We start from the raw sequence: 23,825 nt of genomic DNA, 5'->3' as shown, positions 1-23,825 counted from the left end.
CACATCCCAATTCGGTATTTAACACGAGACCCTTAATTGTGTCGGCGTCGCGCAGATTGCTTGCCACCACCGCCTGGACAGTGTGCACTATCACCAAACCACACTGAACTCCACAGCCTCCGCCCCCGCACCACAATGGCAACCGCAAACCCCCTCTCCAAAATCATTGTCCTCGCCGGTTTTCTTGCCGCAGGCTTTTTGCTGATTATCCTTTCATGCGCACTTTTCAACAACTGGCTGCCGCTCCTCGTCGGTCCGTATTCACTCGTTCATGTCAATCCTGCTTGCTTCCACCCGCTGACATGCGTTGCTCCGTCCAGTCGGTGTGTTCCTCATCGCCCCACTGCCTAACGCCATTTGCGGTCGATATGCGCACGGCGACGATTTTATGAGCGAGGGCTCTGGGTACGCTTTTGCTATATGTTCCTGATCAGCATGAAGCGTCGACTAACACTGCCTTCCCAGCAACAACGTCGTTGACTTTGGCCGGTACGTCACCGGCTTCTTCGTCGTCACCGGTCTCGCCCTTCCCGCCGCGCTTGCACATTCCCGCGTCATTGGCATCCCCGCCATGTTCATGTCCATCTTTGGCGGTATCCTCGTCTACGGCACGATCATCGCCTTCACCCTCTTCTTCAGCGAAACCGACGAGTCATTTTAAAATCGACGTTTCAGCTTCTTGGTTTGTACAACAACGCACATCCCACCACACTCACATACTCACAATGCATCGTACGCACGCACGTCACGTCATATCCTTCTCCAACATCGCGCAACCGCGACACCATCCTCCGCCGCCAGTTATCGAGAAATCCACCATGGCCCTCGCCATTGTTGTAAATCTTCCCTCAGCCACGCGTTGGCTCAATTAGTTTCTATCTTCTGGAGTTTTTGTTCCTTGCCCCTCGCACGCTCTCTATATACAACAATTCTCATGTGCCTATCTTACAATATGAAAAATAACCTCCATCCCCATCAATACACGCTCAGCACTACCTTGTCTCGTCCCACATACCGCCGACCTCTTGTCCCCGCATCCACGCCTCCAACCTCCTCAAATGATGCAACAAACTCATACTCTCCCCGAGCGAGGACAATCAAATCCGTCTCCACCACCCTAGTCTCTCCGGCCTGTAACCCGGTGACAGGCTGCTGTTGCACGCCGTTCATCATGATGCGCAGGTTAATGTCCAGCGCGGCCTTACCCGTCTGGTTGCGAAGCGCAGGCTGCACTCTCAGTACACCCGATGTCGGCGTGACCGTAGACTTCACCGCCTCAGCTTCCTGACCGTCAGGGACGCTCACCCATGACTCCGCCCGCGTTATCTTGGTCACCAACGTAACAAACTCATTCGCCTCCACTAGCCAATGAAACCGGCCTGATTTCTTCGTGCATCTTGACTCCACAAGCGACATCTCTACGTTCACCGGTTCTACCACAAGAATATCAACCATCTGTGGCGTGATCCGCAGCGCACGCAGCTCAATCATTCCCATTCGTCGGCCTGACGTAGTCGTGATTGTCGGTGCAAGAGATGGATCGTGGGAAAACTCTTCCGTCCATCTTCCAGTGAGACTTTCGAGTAGCTTTTCGCGGTACCAGAACACAGCGCGCTCGACCTCCTGCGTCCACATCCCTCCACCCCCCGGCCCGCCGCTGCGTTTGCCCTGTGACTTTCCGGTCTTGGGGTCTGTAGCCACGACAAACTGCTTTGCCGGCATAAGCGACGGTATCGGTCGTGTTGGATCAATTCCGTCCAGTCGCCGAATCGGCACCAACAACCTACTCACATGACCGGGCTGAATGATGTCCTTCACGACCTTCGCCACTGCCGTCGATTGCAACTCCACGCACAATGGCGCAGACCATGAGTTCCGGAGATCCAGTAGCATCAGGCAGTACCCGCTCACTTTCTCGAACGACAGTCCAAGACCTGCCAGAAAGTCTGTTAGCAGCTCTGTGGTGGTCTCGGTGCCAGCCGGCCCGCGGCGTACGATCGGCATGTCGAAGCTGAATGGTACGAGGTCGCACGACGCGACTTCAATACTCGGGTTGACCGTCACGTTCACCTCAAACGCAAGCTTGCGCTCGTATAATGTCTGCTTCTCTGCCAGCTCCCCCAGAGCCGATGGAATATGGCTGTAGGAAATCTCCGCAGCACCAGTCGCAAGCCCACGCTTGCCAAGCACTTCGATTTCCAATTCCATCTCGCCATTAGCACTGAACTCAACTTGACTCAAATCCGTAACGCAAGTTAGCGCATTCCGTTTTAGGAGAAAGTACTCAATCTCATATCTGTTCATCTCAGTCTTGTACCCTCCGCCGCTGCTACCGCTATAACTTAGCGCCGCCCTCAACGATGTCATTGTTGAATCTGAAAACCGTATCTGCATGAAATTAACAGATATTTTATCGGACATGTTGCCCAACGTAACCGAAAACCGTCGCCGCTCGCCTTCAAGAAGCATGACGCTGCTCTGCGCAAGAGATACCCGATTTACTCGAAGCAATGGCAGGGCAGGGACCACGTCGATGTTTATCTCCTTTGTCGTACCGAAAGCCGGTAGCGGCATAACCGAAGTCGCGCGCGCGTCGAGGCCGAATTTTTTCGTCTGTGCTAATGGTATCAAGGTGATTTGCTGTGGCGTGATTGGAAGCGTGGTCTCTTTGCATCCGTATACCTGAAACACGCAGCTGTTGATCGTCAGACTTCCCGTGGCCGTGGGCGTCAAGTAGATCGATATCGGGTACACTTTGCGCGGGGGAACAATGGCTGATACGATATCACACGAAAAGCTAGCGCCTAATCCGCTGGCAATACAGTTAGCAGAGTCTTAGTAATATACTCACAGTCACATACACAAGCGATATCGAACGAATGTCCAGCTCAAATGCAAACGGATTCTGCAACAACACGCGAACCTCAACCGGCTCGTCCAGCACGAATAAGTGCCTCTGTCCTTCATTCTTCGCACTCCTGTCAAACGGGTTGTAAATGAATACGTTGTCACCCACGTCCTTTTGTTGCAACGACTTCACTGGCATCGGGACGGCCCACATACTGGACTCCACTACAGCGACGTCGCGAACGAGATATGGATCCCAGTAGACGTCCTCAAAATCATGCATCCCGAGGGAAGTAGCCGATGCACATGCACTGTACATGTTTCGCATTAACGACACTTGCTCTTCCGCCGTAATCACGTCGGACGGGGTCGATTGTAATAGCATGTTTGTGTACTTGACAACGCCTCTGTAATCTGGCAGAACCCGGCACAGCTCGATACATGACCGAAGGATCGAAAGTCTGAGCTGAGGCCAACCAAACGTGGATACTATTGGTGAGGCTGTGGACGAAAGTGGCACGCCATATGTAGCGCAGATATCGTCCAGCAATGCGATAATACCAGAGTCTACTCCTTGCGTACCACCAGCGGCTGCAGCTGCGGCTGCCACAGATGTCTGGTTATTGCTGTAGTCAGACGCCGCATCGTCGGTGACGCCATCGGCGATCTTGATTTTCCGGTTCTGCTGCGCTAACACTCGCGCCTGCACAATGCGCGGGATGAGCTCGAGTACAAGCTGCCGTAGCACGAGCGCGCGCTTGCGCTGGAAGCCTAGCTTGCCGCTTGCGGCAGCGATACCACTCAGAATGCGAGTCGCGTCAACCACATCGACGCCATCGAGCCGAACAGCCTGCGCTGTGGTGATCCACGCCAGGATCTTCATCTTGCTCGCTTGTACTTGCGGATATCGTAGTGCACCGTCCACCGCGATGGGGCGCGAAAGTACTGCGGCGGCTCGAGATGTCTGATCCCAGCCGCCGGCAAGACATATGCACGTTTGTAAATTAATTATCCGTAAAATAGTTTCGGCGTATGTAATTTGTGGTATGCTCTCGCCCGGAAAATTTTGTGACCGATTGTAGAGATTGAGAATGGTCGAGGTCATCTGTGGTAGGAGATCAATTAGATGCAGTGGCTCAGGTTTTGATTGGTTCTTTTCTAGTGTGTTGGTGCTCGGCGCAGGTGGTAGCACGACGGACGGAATGGTGAACTGTACGCCGATATATGCGAGAACTACCATGCACACGCCGATTCCCTCGATACATGCCGCGTGCCACAGATGATCATTGATATTTTTGAGTATGACAACAGCCTCCACGTAATCGCGCAGCGCGTCCGTCGTGCGGCCGGCGAGCAGATATATGTTCGCAATCATCTTGAGCGCACGGCCCCTTCGACGCTGACGTTGGCGTTCGCTATGGTGCGAGAGCGGATATGAGAGCGGCTTGTCGCGACTTGCAACTGACGGCAACGAGCTTGCAGAGCCATATGGTGAGGTGTATGCTTGTGCGGTGTTGGCGTGCAACATGACCGAGTCGTAGTCGTCGTCGCGTGCGAGAGGTGAGGCGATAAAGTCTGCAGCTTCAAACGCCTTCGCCAGTAGCGGCAACTCAGCGAGGAGCGCGGACGTGAGGTCGCACACGATTGTGCGCATTGAGGTGACGGTGCGGGCCGAGCCATGCCGTGGCGGGACGCAGATGAAGTCGCTGGAAGGAAGCTCGTCAGGTTGCAGCGGGCAATCGAACAGGATCACTTTGTGGATTACGGCTTGCGGGGTAGTTGCTTGTAGTTGTGCAATTACACCAATAAGATCATCCGCCGACGATATGTTGTTGTAGTCTGCGAGACCAAATACCTACTACCTGTGAGCTAGTGGCCCTGATAGAAAGCGACAGCAAAACCTACAGCCAAAGTTCGCCTGTACAACTCTAGATCCTCGAGTATTGTGTGATGATAGTCCACCGACGTCGTGAAGTTGTACACAAGAATCCCACTAGGGAATCCTTGAGGCGAAAAAAGAACTATCGCGTCTCATATCAGTATGTTCATTATCCACTAGAAGCATCTGATTCACGAACCTCGTTCTGGTCGTTGATCAGGCGTCACGTCGCCGAGCCGAATAACTGCTGTAGCCTCTAGTTGTGCAACAAATTCGGCAAATCGCGTGCGCGAGACTAATCCAACCGGACATAGAAACGCGCGGACCCGCGTGGGCGCGACATAGGACAGCGGGTCAAGCTTTGTGGTCGCCAGTGACGCCGGCGAAGTCGACGACGAGAGTTGCTGTGCCGTCGTCAACGGCGGTGGCGGGGTGCCCGTGGACGCAGAAGGTGGAGTGTATGCCATTGAGTAAAGACAGGGCGGCTTGGCGGAGTGGGTGCCTTGTTTTTGCGCCCGCCGCGTGCCTGGGGATGAGGGCGTGGGTATTTGTCGACGATGGCGTTGCATATTTTAGCAACTTCGCCAAGTTCAGGAAACTGCCACTGCTGATCGGCTCAACATACACAGGATATGCACACGTGAAGGAAGCGTCTTGGCTCTATAATGTATTTACCAGGTGTCATTATAATAAAACAACTATTGAACAAAACATTATTACCAATCCCCAGCGTGCCACATGATCTTAATTTTTTGTCCATTTCAATAGTCCTAACAGATAGGGATGAACGAGATCTATCTCTTCGTCTGGTATGGGACTCGGGGTACGTGCCATTGATTTCTAAAGACTTCCTAGGAGCTCCAGTGCCCATGCGGCACCATATCCCCACCACGCGATGCCAGCCCTGAACCGGCTAGAATGAGATGTTGGAAGGTAACGCAGGAAAGCTCTGGCGCCTGCTAGCGCGTTCGCTCGAATTACTAGACAGACCAGGAAGTCAGGTACTTCCTCTCACCAAGTCCCCATAGTCTCAAGGAGACACAACGACGGCACGATACAGCGGATGCTCTTCCTCTTCTTCCGAATTTCAGTGCGAGCACAGACTCGAGGGTCCATCTGGTGGCGGACGAACAAGAAGACCAATGCCCGTAGTTGGATGACAGAGAAGAAGGAGAAGAAACATCACGAGAAATAAGAATCTATTCTAGCGATGGGAGCTGGAAATCTGGCCGACGCGTCGTTCACACTCGGTCCCGTCGCGCAGCAGTACCTTATGATGGTCTCAGCCTAGGGTCCACAAGCGCGACAGATCAAGAGCAATTATTAGTGAATCTGGGCTGCAGACATAGCCTAAACATCATCAGCGCCAGAGCGCACGCAGTTCATTGTTCAATGGTACCTGTCTTGTCTATTCTCCTTCCTCCAATTACTCTTAAAACGCGACACAATTAGACTACCTGTATTAGACAGCCAAGGGAAACGCGAATTACAAGTCAGACTGTCTTATGATTATATCACGCTTCTTAGAGACCAAGCAGTACCGTAGTCACGTCCATCTCTTATGTGCTTGTCACGCGTTAGATGAGCAAGCTTCCAAGCACACGTAGACATAGACAAACAGACCTGGATCAAGAAATATGCTCCACATCATCGCGCCTGCGTTGAAGCCTAGATGATAACCGTTGCCATTCATGTCACCCAATAGTGCTTCTTCAGCTGCAATATGCGAGGGTCGGAAAGTGAAGGTCGGTGATTCCATAGCTCTGGACAGTCACACAAGGCATATCATAATCCAAAAAGATAGCACAAACCTCTAACAGGCCCAGCTCATGCTGCGGCATGTAGCTCTTTAATCTCAGGACCGGGTCCTATATGACGTCAAAAGGCATAGATGTCATTGACATGGGTATATTGGTCAGACCCAATGTAATGCGTTCCAACGATACAGTGGAATGATCAGAGTCAGCCTAAGGTAGTGACTCAAGCCTGTGGGAGAAACTGGCTCTAAAAGTAGAAAGTGCAGGAGTTCGAGATGCGCGCGGACAATGGACGGCGTTGAGGTTAGGAGAGCATGGAGTGTGCCAAGCACACCGAGTTGATTTACGGCATTCAGCAATGACCCTGTCAAAGCAATGAGTTATGATACCAACACATACGGCCGGTGATCCACATAGCGGATGTTCATGCGCGCTCATCCATGTATGTGCATATTATGCATAAAACCGAAATCTATCCAAAAACGCAGTCTCATCTAAAACTTCGCCATATGCAAGTCCATCAGCCAAATCCGTCGACTCGCCAGGCGCAGTAGTCATGTCTATATATATTGGCAAATTCATGCTGACGCCCGCTGCGCCTGCCCGTGAACCTATAATGCAGTCCCACGACGGCACCGGCACTAAATACTTCGTCGGATACCGCTCTGTAGCGGCAGAGTCATCGTCGCTGTTCGTTGGAGCTAGGATCATCATGTGGGACCTGTCTGACGCAAAGCACGCGACAAAGTCTGCAGCCGGAATGACTCTGAACAGCCGAGCATACTCAGGTTGCAGAGCTGTGGATGGTTGAAATGTAGCTTCGGCATATTCGTTAAAGGCCAGAAACTTCGCTTTTCGATAGCCTTCTTTGCTGTTGTTACTAATGCTCGTGTTGTCAACGGTAGTGTCGAGATCAAGCACTGCAGAAGACCCAGCCGATGAGCGGACCAGGATAACGTGGTAATCCCATATTACCAGCCCATCGCTGCGCGTCGACGACCGCTGACACCACAGTGGAACAGCTCTAGTTAAGGAGGATATGAACACCACGCTGAGTTCTTCCTCGGGGCTTTGATGCTCGCGCAGGCAGTGGAGTACAGCCTGGCAAACGTTCTCCTCGCAGTAGCTGTGCCAGCGTCAGTGCCGCGCCTTGCATGAAATCCACCAATAGCCATACGAAGCGGCGTAAGGAAACTCCATCGCGAGATGTTCTGCTGTTGACTACTCGTTCCGCACGCGTTGGCAAGCTCGTTGTACTACTTGTCGCGTGCGGCGTTTTGTCGCGGCGAAGCTGCGACGACGTAGACGAGGCACCTTCGCGGAGATCGCATCGTCGACCGCTCCTGCTTCACGGCCCTCCCGCTTCCGCACGTGTCTTCCGTTGGCACACGGCGACTCCTCCACCCCCGCGCGCCTGCTGCGCTGCCTGCACACGGGAGCCAGCCAGCCATCAACGCGACCTGTACCGAGGCGCACGCTTTACTGTACTCCTGATTCCGATACATCCACGTTGGCACAATGTTCTCGAGCGCAATCAAGTCTCGTATGTTGATAGAGAAGATACCATGAGGGTGTATACTGACGACTGCTGCAGTTGCGTCGAATATCTCATCGCATTACTCCGTCGCGAGCGTGCCTGCCTTCCAAGCCGGTCCTTGGTCAGTCTACGATGCGAAACGACGCGGCTCTTCGAACCAGGTACATCCACACCTAGTGGTAAGTAAGCCATGGCATGGACAATCGGTAACGATATTCTTAGGTGTCGGTATTTACATTCGACAAGCGAAAGCTGGAGTCGCTTCTCTCCCGCCTTGGCAGTAGCTCGTCTGCCATACGACGCGAGGTCGACGAGATCTGCGACCGCCTCCGCACCGAAGTTAGCTTCCTGGCAAAGCTGCGTCACCCGGCCATTCTTGAGCTTGCAGAACCGCTTGAAGAAGGGAGATCAGCGATGTCATTTGTCACCGAGCGCGTCACGGCTAGTCTGATGTCGGTGATTGAGCGTATGGCAGCTTCAAGAGAGCGCGGCGATGCGACTGAGAATATCCCTGCTGCGCGGACAATGCGAGAAAATGAAGAATATGAGGATGATGAAGTTGACGAGATTGAGATTCAGAAGGGGCTGTTACAACTTGCAAAGGGTCTTGAGTTTCTTCATAGCAGCGCGGGCATCGCCCACCTCGGACTAATTCCTACCGCTGTGTTTGTCAACGCAAAGGTGTGTATGCACCATTACCGTACGCGTTATTTCAACTAACCGTAATCAGGGCGATTGGAAGATTTCGGGCTTCGGCTACGCGCAAGATTTCCGGAACCAAGAAGCTGCCGAATTTTACATTCCGCACGACGACCAACGGATGCCGGTGTCATTGCAATTCAATCTCGACTACGCCGCCCCAGAGCTTGTAATCGAGCACATTGTCGACCCCGAAAACGACTTGTTCTCGCTTGGCTGTCTTATCCATGCGCTGTACTCGTCACGGTCACCTATACACTCTAATCAGAATATCTCGACTTACAAGACCACCATCAACGAGTCACTTCGCACAGTTGCGATGGGACGCGACGATACCAGGCGGTTTCCGAGCTACCTGCGCGACGTACTGCCGCGCTTGCTGACGCGACGGCCGACGGATCGCTTATCGTCTCGAGATTTTCAAGATTCAAAGTACTTTGACAACATTCTCGTCAATACAATCCGGTTTCTTGACGCGTTCCCTGCAAAAACATCACAGGAACGACAAGCATTCATGCGCGGTCTGTCGAAAGTACTTCCGCAATTTCCGAATTCAGTTTTGCAAAAGAAAATTTTACCGACGCTGATCGACGAGCTTGATAAGGACGAAGGCATGGTGGGGCCAATTCTTGCTAACGTGCTTGAGATTGGACGCGCAATGACACCAGATAGTTTCCGTATACGAATTCTGCCGGGGCTGCGCGGTATGAAGGACACGCCTGCCGGGGAGTTTGTGCTGCTTGACAAGATCGAGATAGTCAAAACAAAGCTGAACGGCAACGACTTCAAAGAAGATATCATGCCAATAGTGTACCACTCGCTGAGCTCGTTGTCACCGTCCGTGCAAGAGAAAGCTTGCGAGGCAGTGCCCGCAATCGCGCAGAGCTTGGATTTCCAGACGATCAAGAATGAGATGTTCCCACAAGTTGCGAACGTGTTTTCGCACACAACAAGTCTAGCCGTCAAAGTTGCGTCACTGCTAGCACTCAGGGGTCTTATCGGCAGCGGCTTGGATAAGTACACAATATCGGAGAAACTAATCCCGTTGCTGCGCGGCATGAAGACACGCGAGCCGACGGTCATCATGTGCTGTCTCGAGGTGTACGAACCGATCGTGCCGATGGTCGACATCCCTGTGCTTGCGACTGAAGTGATTCCACATTTGTGGGCGATGTCGGTCACGCCGCTACTCAAGATCGAGCAATTCAAGAAGTTTATGACACTCGTGCGGCGCGCGTCGGGTCGGGTTGAGACAGAGCAAACTAGGAAACTTGCAGAGCTTGAGTCACCTGGAGGCGACGGCACAGGTAATGGATATAGCGGCGTGCAGAGCACCGGTAACGCGGCGAAGGATTTCGAAGCGCTTGTGCTTGGGCGCAACGCGAGTGGCGGACTGGCGCGTAACGGCAAGTCGGCAGCGGCGAATGGACGCAGTAGGATGCAGAGACTGCAGCCGGCGGCACCTGCGACTGCTGTTGAGGATTTTGAATGGGGCGACGAGATGAGCGTGGATTCCGCGCCCACACTGCAACGACCACTGCAGCCGTCGCGAGCACCCTCGACACGGCAGACAACGATTATTAAAAATTCCCGTCCGCGGCCCGTTGTCACCGACACCTCTCCCTCGGCCACCGCACCCGTACCCCCGCCCAAGACGCAGTTTTCATGGCAAACCGCTGCTTCGCAGGCGCCGCGGACTGCGACGCGACCACAGCTAGCACCGCAGCAACCATCGACTCCAGTACAACGGATGCCTTCTATCGCACCGCCTCCTACACCCATGCTAGTGTCTGCACCAACGCCGGTCTCATCGCAGTCGTTTTCGGTGCCGTTGGAGCCTAGCCGGCCAGCTGCTGAACCTAACGTGTGGGCTGGCGGCGGCGGTAGTGGTGGTGGTGGTGCAATGCGGAGTACATCGATAGGCAGCGTTGGCATGAGCGGATTATCGTTGTCGTCGCAAGACGGCAGCAGCAGTGCCGGTGGAGCATACCTGCAGACACTTCAGCCGATAGGGGGGCAGCAGAATAGCGTCGGATTCGGGACCGTTGCCCAACCGACGCCGATGCTGGCGCAGGAGATCGCGAATCCGTGGCAATCTGTCGCGTCGATGTCGTCAACAACAACAACAACAACCGCGTCGCCGTTTTCACCACCGCCACTGCCACCAACGAGTACTAATGGAGGCGGATTTGGGTTTCCGCAGCTCGTGCCGCAGCTTGTGCCGTCTCAGGGGCGGAGGCCGCAGGACGCTGGTGAGGATGAAGATGCGCTCAGTAAATACGCGAGTCTACTGTAGTTATGGAGGGTCTTGCATGTGTTGGGAATGTACAACAGTAAATAGAGAATGGATGGGCGGGTGAAACTACGTAAGATTAATGTAGGCTATTAGCTTCGCGCAGCACGCGGAGACGGGAATATATAATAGTTATGAGAGATTACATATCAATGCGAAGGGAAAAAACTACTTACAACTAAAAAAAGACATGGACATGGATTAAATAACTAGTAGAACAAAATTTTGACCGGGAAAGAGGGTGAGGGAGGACGTGAGTAGCATTGAAAGAATGACGAAGCACAACTGAAACCAAGAAGCCTAGACAACTACGACGTCATAGATGACGAAGGCCTCGTACTCTGTGTCGACGAGAGTGGAATACTCCGCGAGACCCTGGTCGTCCTGAACGATCTTGCCCTTCTTGTCCTTCTCGAATGCATTGCCGGCCAGATAACCGTACTTTTGGGTGAGCGCAATCTTTGCGCGCTGGATAGACGCAACCGGGGGCTTCACGATGACGGAGATAAAGTCCGGAGGCAGACCGTAGCGCAGGACTGACTCAACGAAGACGCGGATAGACTTGAGGTGAATCCAGGCCTGGAAGGCATCAGCGTAGGTAGCACGCGCGAGACGGACAGATTCGCCCTATATAGTGTTAGCTGGCGCCTTAGGAGTGATTAGTAGAAGAGAAAACATACCCACAGTCGTCGCTCCTGATCGGAAGCTTTGTCCTTCTCCTTCTTGAGGTCCTCGATGATGCCCTCGGACCACTTGAACTCGCGGGGGAAGAATTTGTTCTCGCGTACCCGCTGGAGGAATTCGGGAACGGACTTCTTGAACATTGTGACGCCATAGAGGGCGAACTCATCGTCGGCTGCGATGAGATTGGCGGACCGAGGAACGATCATGGGAACCATGGTCTCGTAGGATTTGACGAATTGCTTTGTCGAGGCCTTAGGGACGGCGACAAGGACGGTTTCGAGGTACTCGGAGCCGATGACAAAGTCTGACTTCTTGACGATATCCTGGAGCGAGCGAGTAGCGAGGTTGCCGGTCTGTTTCCGTTCGACTGCACCAAGGTTCGACTTGGCGAGGGTGTAGTTTGTGTAGACTGCCTTGAGGTCTGCGTCGAGGGCGAAGACCTCTTTGGAGAGCACGTCGAGGAGCTCGGCGATGGGCTTGTCGGCGCGGTACTTGGCGGTGTTCCACTGGAAAGACTTGAGGTAGGTCTCGACGGGCTCTGAGAGAGAGTTAGCAGACGGTAGGAAGACAATTGCATAGTCGGGGCTAGCGATGAGGACGTACTGTCGGAGACAACCCTCGCAGCGGCGACTTGGTCGGCCTTGTTGTCGTAGACGCCCTTTAGGATCTCGACGGTGCGGCTGACGACGGCCTCAAACTGGGAGTCAAACTTGGCAATTTCCTCGGACTGTTGGACGAGCTGATCGAGGGTGCCGATCTTGAAGTGGGGGATGAGGAACTGGCCCACGTCGTCAGTGGAGGGCAGGGCGAGGGTCGCGGAGAGGTCGCGCATGAGGGCAGCCTCAGGGTCCGCACCGGCGGGAGCGACACCCGACGGCAAGGAGATGATATAGTAGAGGGGGCCGGAGGGCGCCTGGTAAGCCATTGGAAGGGGCGCGAGGCGGAGAGGAGTGCGGTAGGGACGGGGCGGCGAGGATGGGTTGGCGAAGATGCGAAAGTCGTTGGCCGTCGTCAACGGAGGAAAAGCCCCGGCGCTGATAACGTTGCACCGGGTAACTTTAGTTGCCCAATCCGGGCATTGCGCTCCCGTTTCGTCCTCGGTTTCTCTGGGATCTTCACCTTCACCGCCAACGATATCATCACTACCGTCGGTACGATGGCCACCCCCGTCGAACGTTTGTTTGCATCTTCCTCCGCGTCCCCCGTCGCCACGCACGTCGCCGATCCCCGCGCACCCGCGACCGTGCTCTCCACCGCCGGCGCGGCGCAGTCCGACGCGCTTCTCTCGCTCGCTCGCAAGTTTGTCGCTAACGTGCACGACGCGCGCAGCGTCAAGATCGGTACGACGCGTGCGGTGACGGTGGCGCTGCGGGGTAAGCGCGGGGTACTCTCGCAGGCCGCCGTGCGAGGGACGAGCGACGAGGCCAGGGCCGCCAATGGCACGGCAGGGTCAGGCCATATTACGGACAATGTCGTCGCGTTTTCGCATGCAGGAGGAATGCCGCCACGAGTTGTGCTTGTGGCGACTGCTGTGAGCGAAGGACGGTTTGAGGACACTGCTACGGAGGAGAGCGCCCCAACCCCGGGCATGGACGACGTGCTTGTCGCACGCGAGCAGGTGGAGACGGTTGCGCAGGCCATTGTCGACAGTTTGAGCTAGGACCTGGGCTATGATATGCGCTGGATCACATTGCATAGTATCGCGATATGCCTGCACTTGGAATCCGAGTTGTAGCGCGAAGCAGTGCGACCGGATAATTGCTTCGCAACGACCACTCCACGCGCAGAGCCATGACAGCGCACATTACAGCACTCGTGCTACGCTGCACGACAAACAGCTGACAATGAATGACTGCTGCATATATATTGTACGCTAACTGTATGAGCAATTGATGTTGCACTCCCTACGTGAGTCAGAACCCCAACCCTGGGCCGGTGCCGATGTAAATAATTGAACTGCGCCTGCGAACTCTGCACTCGATCACCACCTTCGGCCTATATATACCATCCACCACCCCGAAGAATGCTGCGCTCACTGTTGCGTCGCACCACTTCCGCCGCGCGGCTGCTGACGACTTCCAAGGCCGCAGCAATGTTGGTCCACCCGCCCGCGCGCTCGCTCGAGACGCTGGCCGAGGCGGCTGCAGCATCTGCCCCGACCGGTTCCCCGCTCGATGCCTCGCGCGCCGTCGTCACCGAGACCACGACGCCCAAGCCGATGCTGCCGCCGGATAAACTAGTGTTTGGGCACACCTTCACCGACCACATGCTGCAGGTCGCGTGGAGTGAAGAGGACGGTTGGGCGGACCCCAAGATCGTGCCATACCAGAACTTGTCACTCGACCCGGCCACGTGCGTGTTCCACTACGCGTTCGAATGCTTCGAGGGCTTGAAGGCGTACCGTGACGGGCAGGGTAAAGTCCGTATGTTCCGGCCGGATAAGAATATGGAGCGCATGAACAAGACTGCGGCGCGTATCTGCCTTCCGACGTTCGACGGCGAGCAGCTCATCGAGCTCATTGGGAAGCTCATCCGGCTGGACCAGGGCTGGATCCCTGATGGCCGCGGCTACTCGCTGTACCTACGCCCGACGCTCATCGGCACGACCCCCACGCTCGGCGTCGCCCCTCCATCGTCCGCTCTGTTGTACGTGATCATGTCCCCCGTCGGTCCGTACTACAAGACCGGCTTCAAGGCCGTGCGACTCGAAGCGACCGACTACGCGGTCCGCGCATGGCCCAAGGGCGTCGGTGACAAAAAGCTCGGTGCAAACTACGCGCCGGGCATCCTGCCGCAGAGGTTGGCGGCGTCGCGTGGGTTCCAGCAGAATTTGTGGCTGTTTGGCGACGAGGGCTACGTGACTGAAGTTGGCACTATGAACGTGTTCTTCGTGTTCAAGCTCGAGGACGGCCGGAATGAGCTTGTAACCGCGCCTATTGACGGTACAATTCTCGAGGGCGTGACCCGTGACTCGATTCTCGCGCTCGCGCGCGAGAAGCTGCCGGAGAGTGAGTGGGTTGTGTCCGAGCGCCAGTTCACGATCAGCGAGGTCGCGGAGCGCGCAACGAAGGGCACGCTTGTTGAGGCGTTTGGATCCGGTACCGCCGCAGTGGTGTCGCCAGTGAAGGAGATCAGCTGGCGAGACACCACAATAACGGTGCCCCTGCAGCCGGGCAAAGAGACGGGTAAGGTTGCGGAGATGATGGCGAACTGGATGGCGGAGATCCAATACGGCGAGGTGCCACACCCCTGGAGTAGATTGATTACATAGAGAAGTTGCATGGATGGACTGTACACACTGTATTCAATAAAAGTCTAGTAACTGTTGTGCTTAATGTGAGATGAGCTCGTCGTAATTGCCAGCCAGGATTCGGTCGACGATGATGAGCTGCTTGGCGAGCTGCTGGTCGGGTGTGAGACTGTTGTACTCCGCGTCATCCTTGAGGTATTTCTCTTCGGTTTGGAGCCGTAGCTCTTCGAGTGCCCAGTCGCGGATGGTGCTCTTATGACCGAACATGAAGTAGAGGGTTAGTGCGGCGAGGATGGGGATGTAGCCGTAGTAGATAAGAGGCTCCCAGCCCTCGGCCTTGTGGGCGTGAACGACCTCCCAGTCGACGTGGCCGTGCTCGTCATGCACCGGGATCTTGTCGACGACGACAGCGTCGGGCATGTCGAGCTCGCCGATGGGGACGCGACGCTTGACCTCGTCGACGAGGCGCGCGACGTACTCGGCCTGACCGGCGGCAGACTTGGAGAAGTAGACAGCCGGGGTGAAAGGTGCACCATGGATCATGAGCGTCTTGATTTTGACGAGGTTCTGGAGCTCGGCGTCGGAGGGCACGCGCGTGGTACCATCGGCGTTGGTGTAGAACTTCGTGGCGCCCGGGAGCGTGGCGAGGAAAAACTTGAGGTCGTTCTCCCATTCGAAAAGCGGCGCGTCCTTGGGGAGCGTGGACTCGTGGTCGGCGGAGGGCGACTTTGAATGGGCGGTGTACGAGACGGAGAACGTACGGCAAAATGGTGCGAACGTAGCGACAGCGGCAGGCCGTCGCGAGGCGCGTGCCGCGGCCGCGACACGGGGCAGCAGCAGCGAGCGCAGGAGCATTGTGGCGTAGGAAATGGACTCTTGGGCGCTGCCGTGAGTTGCTGGTGATTTGGTGAAGTCGTTGGCGAGACGGAATCCTCGGCGTCGCGATTGGCTGCATGGAGGGTAAGCACAATGGGGTTTGTAGTACATAATTGTAAGCAGAGAGGGTATTGTGTGATAGGGCACGGGTAGGGTTTTTGCGGCGCTAGACGTGACTGCTTTAGGGCTGTGCGGCGTAGGCGACGACGACTGCTCCGTCGAAAGCTTCCTGTCGACTGCACTGTCGTCGAGCGCATAACCGTCGAGTCCACCAGCAATCGCCAGTCCACCCAACTGCCGCAGCAATGAAGTACATCCAGTCTGATGAGCTCCTCGAGATCCCCGAGGGTGTCACGGTCTCCATCAAGTCGCGCATCGTTGTCGTGACAGGCCCTCGCGGCACTCTTACCAAGAACCTGCGCCACATCGACTTGTCGTTCTCTAAAGTTGGTGCCTCGACCATCAAGCTTACCGTGCACCATGGCGCGCGGAAGCACGTCGCCGCTCTGCGGACGATCAAGTCTCTCATCTCCAATCTCATCACTGGCGTCACCAAGGGTGAGTGCGAGTGTACTACGTTAGATGAACGAGTGCGGCGGCTAACAGAGTACGATAGGGTACAAGTACAAGATGCGTTACGTCTACGCGCATTTCCCCATCAACGTCAACATTCTAAACGACGGCACTCAGGTTGAGATCCGCAACTTCTTGGGCGAGAAGCGCGTGCGTACGATCAACGTGCTCGAAGGCGTCTCGGTGGAGGTCTCGACCGCGGTCAAGGACGAGCTTGTTCTCACCGGCAGCTCGCTGGAGAATGTGTCGCAGAGTGCTGCAGACATCCAGCAGATCTGCCGCGTGCGGAACAAGGATATCCGGAAGTTCTTGGACGGTATCTACGTGTCCGAGAGGGGCACTATCTTGGAGTAGTAATGCGGCGTGGTTTAAAAAGTTTGTATCAATAGAACGATGTTCTTATTACTAGGTCTAGAAGCGCCCCGGAGCAGGCCGTGGGCCCTTGAGGGTTGTGGTTGAGGTGGACGCGGAGTGTGAGCCGTAGGGACCGCCAGGATCAGAGCGCGGGGGCTGCTGTTGCTGGCGGCGTAGCTTCTCGCGGACGCGAGAGTCGCCGGAGGACGTGGTCTCGAAGGAGCGGCGGACCGACGAGGAGGGGGAGGATACTGCGGAGGAGGATGCTGCGGAGGAGGAGAGATATGTGCTTGTACTGTTGCTGCTGGCGTACATGTATTGCTGCTGCTGTGTGCGCTGGTAGACGTCTGCTAGGGACGGTTTCGGCGCCGCGTTCTGGCGGGGCGGTTTGGCTGCCGCATACACGGCTATATCCTCGCGATAGTAGGTCTGTTGCCGCTGCTGCTGAGGTGGCGGTGGCGACGGCTGCGCGTGGCTGTAGTCGTTCCACCTCCGCGAAGAGGAACCTCCGGCGTAGCCCGACGGCGGCGGCGCATCAGGCTGCTCACCCGTGTGCATGCGCTGTTGCGGCCGCTGCTGCTGCTGTGGGTGCAGCGGCATCCCAGTGCCGCCCAGGAACCGCGGGACCATGTCGTAGCGGGACTCGTAGTATGACTTGAGCGCCTTGTGGACGACAGTGTCGTCCGGGGTGTCGCCATCGGTCTCGCCGGAGAGGACAGCGACGGTGTTTGCGCCGTAGCTTTTGATGCGACTCCAGAGGGTTGTGGAGCCGGAGCCATGTGCCGGGGCACCGGCGTGGTGGGGGTTGTACATACGGAGCGGTGGTGATGGTAAATAGGGATCGCGGGGAGGCGATGACGATGGCGGCGGCGGGGCGCAGCGACCATTATTGTGGGTGGGATAGTGCGATCACAATGCGGAGTACACGCACTAAGGACCTGACGGCTAAGCCCAGAACAGCATCGCAGAGCTCCGCGTCGTCAACAACTCATCGTTCGCTTGCTCACGACCTTTGCTCTGTTCCTTCCTCCGTGCTTTCTCTCATCTTCTCTTCTCTTCGTCCCTTTTCTCTCTCTTTTTCTTTTTCCCCATAACCCCCGATCCTTGTTCCCCTGGCCATGGCGATCGCCCTCTGAGCGCGCCACATCGCCACCGCAGCCATGTCCAGACCATCGGCCACAGCCTCGACCGTCGCGGTCACCCCGCCCGCCGCCGCCGTTGCCCCCTCCTGCCCCACCGGCAAGCTCCTCTTCGCAAAGTCAAAGGTCTACGTTCACCCGTCAAACACGCCTCGTGACTACGTCCCGGGCTTCGTCGCCCTCGTCCGCCCCGCCCCGAACAGCAGCGACCGCGACATCCTCCTCGCCTGGCTCCCGGAGGCCGTGCTCGGTCCTGCCGAAGCCAAGGCTTACGCAAAAGTCGACCTCTCTCCGGACGATGGCCTTTCTGCATTCGCTCCCGGCTCTTCGCCTCAGCGAGGCTCCGTCCCGGTCTACGTCCCCCTCCCCGCTGCCTCCTCCCTCGCCACTTTCGCCTTCGCCGTCCCCCTCCACCGTGTCTACTCTGTCATGCTTTACCCTCCCTCCTTCGGCTCCAATGGCAAGATCGCAATCCACACTCGCGACGAGGCTACTATCCCGCCGCTGTTCTTCCACGATGCAGAGTCCCAGAGCACCATCATGCAGCAGCGCATGCGCAATAAGCAGTTCACCCCGTTTGCCGCTAATGGCGATCTTTTCTGGGGTGGTGACCAGTTCATGAAGTATCTGCGGCGGTATGCTGTTGTCGAGCGCTCCGCCTACGAGCAGCGGCTGTATCTCATCAACCCCGACCCCGATGATCTTCTACGCTTCCAGCCCGCAGCCCTCGATATCCCGCACCCCGTCGCCAACGCCTCGGCACACTCCGGTGACCCGCTCCAGATGATGCTCAAATCCGCAGGCTGGAACGTGCTTGAGCGGCTCGCGCGTGTGACGCGGCTCTCTAGACGCGCGGCAGACGACGTGTCCCCGGCCGTGCGCGCGATCCTTAACGCGCCGGAGGTGCGTCAATTGGGAGATGATTTTGACTCCGCGCGCGTGTACCTGGCGAAATGGGCCATGACGATCTCGGAAGAGGCCGAGCGCAACCGACCGAAGGTCGTGTGGACGGATGTCGTGGGTGACCACATCTCCTCCATGGTTGGCGACGTCGGCGGGCCCGGCGGTGAGGGCGGAGGACTCAACGGTGGGCTTGATCCACACTTGCATGTCGAACGCCGCAACGAGGTTTCATTGGACGAGTGGCGCGCGTTCTTCGACAACTCTGGCATGCTTAAGGTCACAGTGTCCGAAGTCAAAGAGCGCATTTTTCACGGCGGTCTGGCGCCGAATGTGCGACCTGAGGCGTGGTTGTTCCTTCTCGGCGTGTACCCTTGGGATTCGTCTGGGGTCGATCGTCGCGCCATCATCGCATCTAAGCGGGACGAGTACTTCCGGCTCAAGGGCCAGTGGTGGGACGACATAGACCGCCAGCAGAACGATGCGGTGTGGAAGGACCAGCGCAACAGAATCGAAAAGGACGTGCACCGTACCGACCGCAATATCCCGCTGTTCGCCGGCGAGGACATCCCGCACCCCGATCCTGACTCGCCATTCGCAAATATCGGCACCAACGTGCATCTTGAGCAGCTCAAGTACATGCTCATCACTTACAACGAGTACAATAAGACGCTGGGTTACGTGCAGGGCATGTCGGACCTGCTGTCGCCTATCTACGCCGTTATACAAGACGACGCTGTGGCGTTCTGGGCGTTTGTGGGCTATATGAACCGCATGGAGCGCAACTTCCTGCGCGATCAGGCGGGAATGCATCGCCAGCTGCTCGCGCTGGATAATCTCGTGCAGCTGATGGAGCCGGAGCTGTACTCGCACCTCGAGCGCGCTGACTCGACTAACTTTTTTTTCGTGTTCCGCATGCTGCTCGTGTGGTTCAAGCGCGAGTTCAAGTGGGACGATGTGCTGCGGTTGTGGGAAGTGCTGTGGACGGATTACCTGTCCTCGCAGTTTGTGCTGTTTGTCGCGCTCGCGATCCTGGACAAGCACAAAGACGTAATCATGACACACCTTGAGCACTTCGACGAGGTGCTCAAGTACATGAACGAGCTTGCAAAGACCATAGACCTTGAGGAAACGCTGACGCGTGCGGAGGAGCTGTTCTACCGCTTCCAGCGTACCGTTGACGCTATCGACCGCAGAAACAAGGAACCCAATCTCGCACCGATCAGCCCCATTGGCAGCCGCATGAACTCATCGACCGCCGTCGCTGGCAACGGCCGGACATCAATTGTACGTGCCTCTTCCTCTGGTGCGCCGCCGCGGACTGGCAACGGCGCGACCCGGGTAACCACGCCGTCGTTGCCGCAGAAGACCCTGTCGCTCAAGAGCGAAGCCGGAAGGGTTGTGATTAGCGACGTGTTACGTGAGCTATTGTCTCGCAAGATCTTCGTCGTCAAGGACACGATCCCCATGGACCAGTATGAAGCATGAAGAGGAGAAATGACCAAAAAGAGCTATTTGTTCGGTGTTTGTGTTTTTTTGCTGGGAGGAGTTTGATCTACAGGTTTGTTATAGTACATACGGTCTCTCTATTACAATTTATATACATTAGTCTCGTCCCAGCCACGGTCTTTGAGGAGTCCGCCGAGTGGTCCTTGCTGCGAGGCGGTCGGTATGTGGGAAGGGACAGTTGGGATGGAGGTCGCAAGTGGCGTGTTGAGGGTAGTCACGTCCGCACGTTTGCCGGCGACGTATGTGACAAACGCTTCGGGCCCGCAGACGACCGCAAATGCAAGGCGGGGCGTGGTGGGAGGAAGACCTGCGTGCTGCTGTACTGCATTGAGGGGGATAGGGTCGTCGTTGACGATATTCTCGTCTACTTCGGCGGTCACGACAACACTTTCGTTTTTGGGTTGCTTGAAGGGCAGGAGTCTGCGCCAAGAGCGAGTGCCGGAGGCTCCTGCAGGCGTGCCTGCAGGCGTGCTGGTCTCGCTTGCGGTCCACGGCAAAGGTAAGTCCGCAGCAGTGAGTGAAGTGTGTTCGTCGTCGATATGGTAGTGCAGCTCTACGCGACCGACCTTCTCGAGGAAAAACAAGAATCTCGGCAACGCGATATCGTTGCGCTGACGGACGCAATAGTGCAAGACAACCTTGCCCTGCGGCGGGTTGCGCGAGAGTAAGAGTTGCAGGACAGCCGCGATGCCAGTGCCACCAGCTACGAAGAGCAAGTCGCGCGGTTGTTCGGGGACCGTGATGAAGGTGTCAGCGTCCGGTGGCATGCGCGATGGCGCGTCGAGCATCGGCGTGCGCAGAGGTGGCGCGGCGGGGTCTTTGTGTTCGAGGTAGCGTCGCTTCGGATCTATGAGAGAACGTGGTGCAATAGAGTAGGGTAGCTCCAGGTCGCATATGGGTCCCCGAAGCTGCACGCGCGAGCCAACAGGGCGAGAATAGAGCCATCGGGACACCTCGCCATCAGCGTAGCGGCGGACTAGGAGGACAAGTTTGCCCTCATCGGCGTCGGTCGCGAGTCCGCCTAAGATGCGAAGGAGGGAAGTGCGTTGAGCGGCGCCGTCGGAGGACGGGCGCAGGCCGAGGACGTAGTATAACGGCAGCGGGGTATACTGTCGCGCGACATTGAGGTCAGGTTGCCGGATCTCGACGCTCCACAAGCGCGAGCCGTCCCACTGCCCTAACGTTCCCGGGTCGCCGGCCCGAGGCGGGTCGCGGGGGTCGAGAGTTTTGGACACGTTCTTGCCATGCGTTTGTTGCAGCTTCTTGAGCTTCTCGTACGGCATGCTGAGTTCCAGGAGCACGCAGTCGCGGCCGAGTTCCTCGCGGTGCGTGACTACATAGGTCGCGAACGCGTCGGGCATTAGCGCCGGGGCGGTCGGCGCGTCAGCGGGGGACTCGGGTTCGTCGGAGGGCGCTATGAAGACGGAATGGATGAGCCATGCGGTCCAGAGGGTCGCGCCGAAAATGCCAAGTGCTTTCAGACGGGGGTTGATGGAAGAGGAGGAGGACGGCGTGGGAGTTGGTCGGGTGCTTGGGAGGCGGGGTGCCTCATAGGCGAGGCGCGGAATGGCGGCGGTTGATGAGGGAGGCACTGACGTCGAGGGAGACGGCGAGAAGGAGGGTGAGGAGGAGGGTGAGGAGGAGGGTGAGGAGGAGGAGGAGAGGCGGATGAAGTGCCGTTGCGGCGGAGGACGTCGCAGACAGTCTATTCGCCCGACCATCGCGATTTCTCGAAGACAAGAAACCCGTGAAGTCTCGGATGTCGTGAAAACTGCTCCGCCTATTGTCTTCCCCACATCGCGATTTTTAACTCTCCTCTTCCCATGAACGTGCCCCCCACGATCTATGCGCTCTCGTCCGCGCCCGGTCGCGCGGCACTGGCGGTCGTCCGCGTTTCTGGTACCCGCGCACTCCGCGTGCTCAACCGCCTCACACGCACCACGAAGCCGCCGACCCCGCGCGTGGCTACCCGGCGCCGGCTCTACGCGCCCACGATCTCCTCGCGCGGCGCCCGCGCCGAGATCCTCGATGACGCGCTCGCGCTGTACTTTCCGGCGCCACACTCCTACACTGGCGAGGACGTGGTTGAACTCCACGTGCACGGCGGGCGCGCTGTCGTTGCCGCTGTGCTGGGCGCGGTCGCAGCCTACGCGCGCGAGAGCGGGGACGATGTGCGGCAGCGGGAACGGGAGGAAGGCAGCATCGAGGCGTACGCGCGGTATGCGGAGGCGGGCGAGTTCACGCGACGCGCATTTGAGAACATGCGAGTCGACCTAACAGAGGCCGAGGGCATCGCGGAGATGATTGACGCTGAGACTGAGGCGGAGCGAGTCGCGGCCGTGGCCGCGGCAGGGGGGTACATGCGTCGGACGTACAACGAGTGGCAGGCCCGCCTACTGGACGTCGCAGCGACGACCGCGGCGATTATCGATTTTTCCGAGGAAGGGTACTACGACGGAGACGAGGCGGAGAGCGAGGAAGCGTTGTTGCGCAACGCGGCGAGAATCACGGCAGAGTTGCTTGCGGACGTGCGCGCGCAGCTGGACCAGATCGCGCGGTCAGAAATTGCGCTGCGGGGGATCCGGCTTGCATTGCTGGGCCCGCCGAATGCTGGCAAGTCGTCGCTACTCAATGTCCTCGCGCGGCGAGACGCGGCCATCGTGAGCTCCGCGCCGGGCACGACCCGCGACGTGGTCGAGGTCGCGCTCGACGTCGCGGGACACAAGGCGGTGCTGGCGGACACCGCGGGAGTGCGCGGGACGACGAGTGTGCATGAGGTGGAGCGGATTGGCATTGCGCGTGCGGTTGAGCGGGCGCGGGAGGCGGACGTCGTGCTTGTCGTGCTGCCTGTTGCGGATGGCAGCGGCGGAGATGAAGCAGAGTGGCGCGCGGAGCTGGCGCGGACGGTGCGGGAGAACTGCACGGGGAAGCGGGTGCTGCTCGCAGTGAACAAGATAGACACGCTACCAGCAGGCACGGACGTGGCAGCGGTGACCGCTGCCGCGGCGGCGGAGGTCGCGGACGCGGCGGAGGTGCACGCGATCTCATGCGCGACCGGCGCGGGCGTTGACGCGCTGACGCGCCGGCTGGCGGCGGTGTTTGGCGAGCTCACAGCGGCGGGCGTGATGACGGGGGAGGCGCCGGTGGGCGCGTCGGAGCGGGTGCGGGCGCTGCTGGCGGAGGCACTGGAGCCGGCGCTGGAGCGCTTTCTCGGTGAGTTGTCGCCAGAACTGCGGGGGAATGTTTAGCCGCTGACCTGGAGTGCAGTGCACGCGACCGCGGGCGAGGTCGTGCTCGCGTCGGAGGAGGTACGCGCTGCGGCGGACGCACTCGGCAGGATCACCGGCAGCACGCTCGGCGTCGAGGATGTGCTAGGGGTTGTGTTTGCGCGCTTCTGCGTGGGCAAGTAGGCCGCGTGGGAGCGCGTTCCGGTGGAGCAGAGTGTTTTTCCGGCGGTGTGGCACTGACCTTGTTCCGGCCCGGACCAGGGCTTTGCCTTCGCCGACACCAGCACCACCATCTCAAGCA

The 23,825-nt window shown here is 57.5% G+C and overlaps 11 protein-coding genes across 11 annotated transcripts; 6 read left to right on the top strand and 5 right to left on the bottom strand.

Moving 5' to 3' along the window:
- Positions 1–99: 99 nt before the first annotated feature.
- V1518DRAFT_409878 (vacuolar protein sorting 55) lies at positions 100–995 on the top strand. The gene is made up of 3 exons (XM_066902459.1): positions 100–253; positions 321–405; positions 466–995. The coding sequence occupies exons 1-3, from the start codon at positions 136–138 to the stop codon at positions 659–661; spliced, it is 399 nt and encodes a 132-aa protein (XP_066762302.1). The 5' UTR covers positions 100–135; the 3' UTR covers positions 662–995.
- On the bottom strand, positions 872–5,315 carry V1518DRAFT_409874 (TRAPP II complex). Its single transcript, XM_066902458.1, has 4 exons — positions 4,926–5,315; positions 4,753–4,868; positions 2,862–4,702; positions 872–2,812 (listed from the first exon to the last, which is right to left on the bottom strand). Exons 1-4 carry the CDS (start codon positions 5,293–5,295, stop codon positions 976–978), a joined length of 4,164 nt encoding a protein of 1,387 aa, XP_066762301.1. The 5' UTR covers positions 5,296–5,315; the 3' UTR covers positions 872–975.
- A 1,621-nt stretch (positions 5,316–6,936) lies between these two features.
- Positions 6,937–7,683, bottom strand: V1518DRAFT_436396 (N-terminal glutamine amidase-domain-containing protein; the record flags this gene model as incomplete). The annotated part of the gene is made up of 2 exons (XM_066906294.1): positions 6,937–7,609; positions 7,661–7,683. 2 exons carry the CDS (start codon positions 7,681–7,683, stop codon positions 6,937–6,939), a joined length of 696 nt encoding a protein of 231 aa, XP_066762300.1.
- A 62-nt stretch (positions 7,684–7,745) lies between these two features.
- On the top strand, positions 7,746–11,172 carry V1518DRAFT_409866 (uncharacterized protein). The gene is made up of 4 exons (XM_066902457.1): positions 7,746–8,026; positions 8,078–8,181; positions 8,243–8,701; positions 8,751–11,172. The coding sequence occupies exons 1-4, from the start codon at positions 8,002–8,004 to the stop codon at positions 11,013–11,015; spliced, it is 2,853 nt and encodes a 950-aa protein (XP_066762299.1). The 5' UTR covers positions 7,746–8,001; the 3' UTR covers positions 11,016–11,172.
- V1518DRAFT_409863 (uncharacterized protein) lies at positions 11,092–12,691 on the bottom strand. The gene is made up of 3 exons (XM_066902456.1): positions 12,300–12,691; positions 11,693–12,234; positions 11,092–11,639 (listed from the first exon to the last, which is right to left on the bottom strand). The coding sequence occupies exons 1-3, from the start codon at positions 12,619–12,621 to the stop codon at positions 11,313–11,315; spliced, it is 1,191 nt and encodes a 396-aa protein (XP_066762298.1). The 5' UTR covers positions 12,622–12,691; the 3' UTR covers positions 11,092–11,312.
- Positions 12,692–13,664: 973 nt separating this feature from the next.
- V1518DRAFT_41033 (aminotransferase) lies at positions 13,665–14,997 on the top strand. Its single transcript, XM_066902575.1, has one exon. The coding sequence runs from the start codon at positions 13,720–13,722 to the stop codon at positions 14,965–14,967; it is 1,248 nt and encodes a 415-aa protein (XP_066762297.1). The 5' UTR covers positions 13,665–13,719; the 3' UTR covers positions 14,968–14,997.
- On the bottom strand, positions 14,951–15,859 carry V1518DRAFT_409861 (uncharacterized protein). Its single transcript, XM_066902455.1, has one exon. The coding sequence runs from the start codon at positions 15,799–15,801 to the stop codon at positions 15,028–15,030; it is 774 nt and encodes a 257-aa protein (XP_066762296.1). The 5' UTR covers positions 15,802–15,859; the 3' UTR covers positions 14,951–15,027.
- Positions 15,860–16,063: 204 nt separating this feature from the next.
- Positions 16,064–16,804, top strand: V1518DRAFT_409859 (60S ribosomal protein uL6). Its single transcript, XM_066902454.1, has 2 exons — positions 16,064–16,380; positions 16,439–16,804. Exons 1-2 carry the CDS (start codon positions 16,128–16,130, stop codon positions 16,747–16,749), a joined length of 564 nt encoding a protein of 187 aa, XP_066762295.1. The 5' UTR covers positions 16,064–16,127; the 3' UTR covers positions 16,750–16,804.
- Positions 16,805–17,526: 722 nt separating this feature from the next.
- Positions 17,527–20,276, top strand: V1518DRAFT_436388 (rab-GTPase-TBC domain-containing protein; the record flags this gene model as incomplete). Its single annotated transcript, XM_066906293.1, has 2 exons — positions 17,527–17,553; positions 17,994–20,276. The coding sequence occupies 2 exons, from the start codon at positions 17,527–17,529 to the stop codon at positions 20,274–20,276; spliced, it is 2,310 nt and encodes a 769-aa protein (XP_066762294.1).
- Positions 20,277–20,343: 67 nt separating this feature from the next.
- On the bottom strand, positions 20,344–22,062 carry V1518DRAFT_409855 (uncharacterized protein). Its single transcript, XM_066902453.1, has one exon. The coding sequence runs from the start codon at positions 22,016–22,018 to the stop codon at positions 20,378–20,380; it is 1,641 nt and encodes a 546-aa protein (XP_066762293.1). The 5' UTR covers positions 22,019–22,062; the 3' UTR covers positions 20,344–20,377.
- A 58-nt stretch (positions 22,063–22,120) lies between these two features.
- On the top strand, positions 22,121–23,707 carry V1518DRAFT_436386 (GTP-binding protein TrmE N-terminus-domain-containing protein; the record flags this gene model as incomplete). The annotated part of the gene is made up of 2 exons (XM_066906292.1): positions 22,121–23,510; positions 23,565–23,707. The coding sequence occupies 2 exons, from the start codon at positions 22,121–22,123 to the stop codon at positions 23,705–23,707; spliced, it is 1,533 nt and encodes a 510-aa protein (XP_066762292.1).
- Positions 23,708–23,825: the final 118 nt, after the last annotated feature.

Source organism: Limtongia smithiae (assembly GCF_038497785.1).
Source record: "Limtongia smithiae strain NRRL Y-17922 unplaced genomic scaffold V1518scaffold_1, whole genome shotgun sequence".
NCBI classification, from domain to species: Eukaryota; Fungi; Ascomycota; class Lipomycetes; order Lipomycetales; family Lipomycetaceae; genus Limtongia; species Limtongia smithiae.
The sequence above is the reverse complement of the archived record's forward strand: the minus strand, read 5'-3'. Positions and strand labels throughout refer to the sequence as shown.

Coding starts and splice junctions, on each gene's coding strand:
- V1518DRAFT_409861 (XM_066902455.1), bottom strand. CDS start 15,801: ATGCTCCTGCGCTCGCTGCTGCTGCCCCGTGTCGCGGCCGCGGCACGC.
- V1518DRAFT_409863 (XM_066902456.1), bottom strand. CDS start 12,621: ATGGCTTACCAGGCGCCCTCCGGCCCCCTCTACTATATCATCTCCTTG. Junction 12,235..12,299: donor TGCGAGGGTTGTCTCCGACA/GTACGTCCTCAT, acceptor ACTCTCTCTCAG/AGCCCGTCGAGACCTACCTC. Junction 11,640..11,692: donor ATCAGGAGCGACGACTGTGG/GTATGTTTTCTC, acceptor AACACTATATAG/GGCGAATCTGTCCGTCTCGC.
- V1518DRAFT_409866 (XM_066902457.1), top strand. CDS start 8,002: ATGTTCTCGAGCGCAATCAAGTCTC. Junction 8,182..8,242: donor GACGCGGCTCTTCGAACCAG/GTACATCCACAC, acceptor CGATATTCTTAG/GTGTCGGTATTTACATTCGA. Junction 8,702..8,750: donor CTGTGTTTGTCAACGCAAAG/GTGTGTATGCAC, acceptor AACCGTAATCAG/GGCGATTGGAAGATTTCGGG.
- V1518DRAFT_409878 (XM_066902459.1), top strand. CDS start 136: ATGGCAACCGCAAACCCCCTCTCCAAAATCATTGTCCTCGCCGGTTTT. Junction 254..320: donor CTGGCTGCCGCTCCTCGTCG/GTCCGTATTCAC, acceptor TGCTCCGTCCAG/TCGGTGTGTTCCTCATCGCC. Junction 406..465: donor TTTATGAGCGAGGGCTCTGG/GTACGCTTTTGC, acceptor CTGCCTTCCCAG/CAACAACGTCGTTGACTTTG.
- V1518DRAFT_409855 (XM_066902453.1), bottom strand. CDS start 22,018: ATGGTCGGGCGAATAGACTGTCTGCGACGTCCTCCGCCGCAACGGCAC.
- V1518DRAFT_409859 (XM_066902454.1), top strand. CDS start 16,128: ATGAAGTACATCCAGTCTGATGAGCTCCTCGAGATCCCCGAGGGTGTC. Junction 16,381..16,438: donor CATCACTGGCGTCACCAAGG/GTGAGTGCGAGT, acceptor AGAGTACGATAG/GGTACAAGTACAAGATGCGT.
- V1518DRAFT_409874 (XM_066902458.1), bottom strand. CDS start 5,295: ATGCAACGCCATCGTCGACAAATACCCACGCCCTCATCCCCAGGCACG. Junction 4,869..4,925: donor TGATCAACGACCAGAACGAG/GTTCGTGAATCA, acceptor GAGACGCGATAG/TTCTTTTTTCGCCTCAAGGA. Junction 4,703..4,752: donor TGTACAGGCGAACTTTGGCT/GTAGGTTTTGCT, acceptor CACAGGTAGTAG/GTATTTGGTCTCGCAGACTA.
- V1518DRAFT_41033 (XM_066902575.1), top strand. CDS start 13,720: ATGCTGCGCTCACTGTTGCGTCGCACCACTTCCGCCGCGCGGCTGCTG.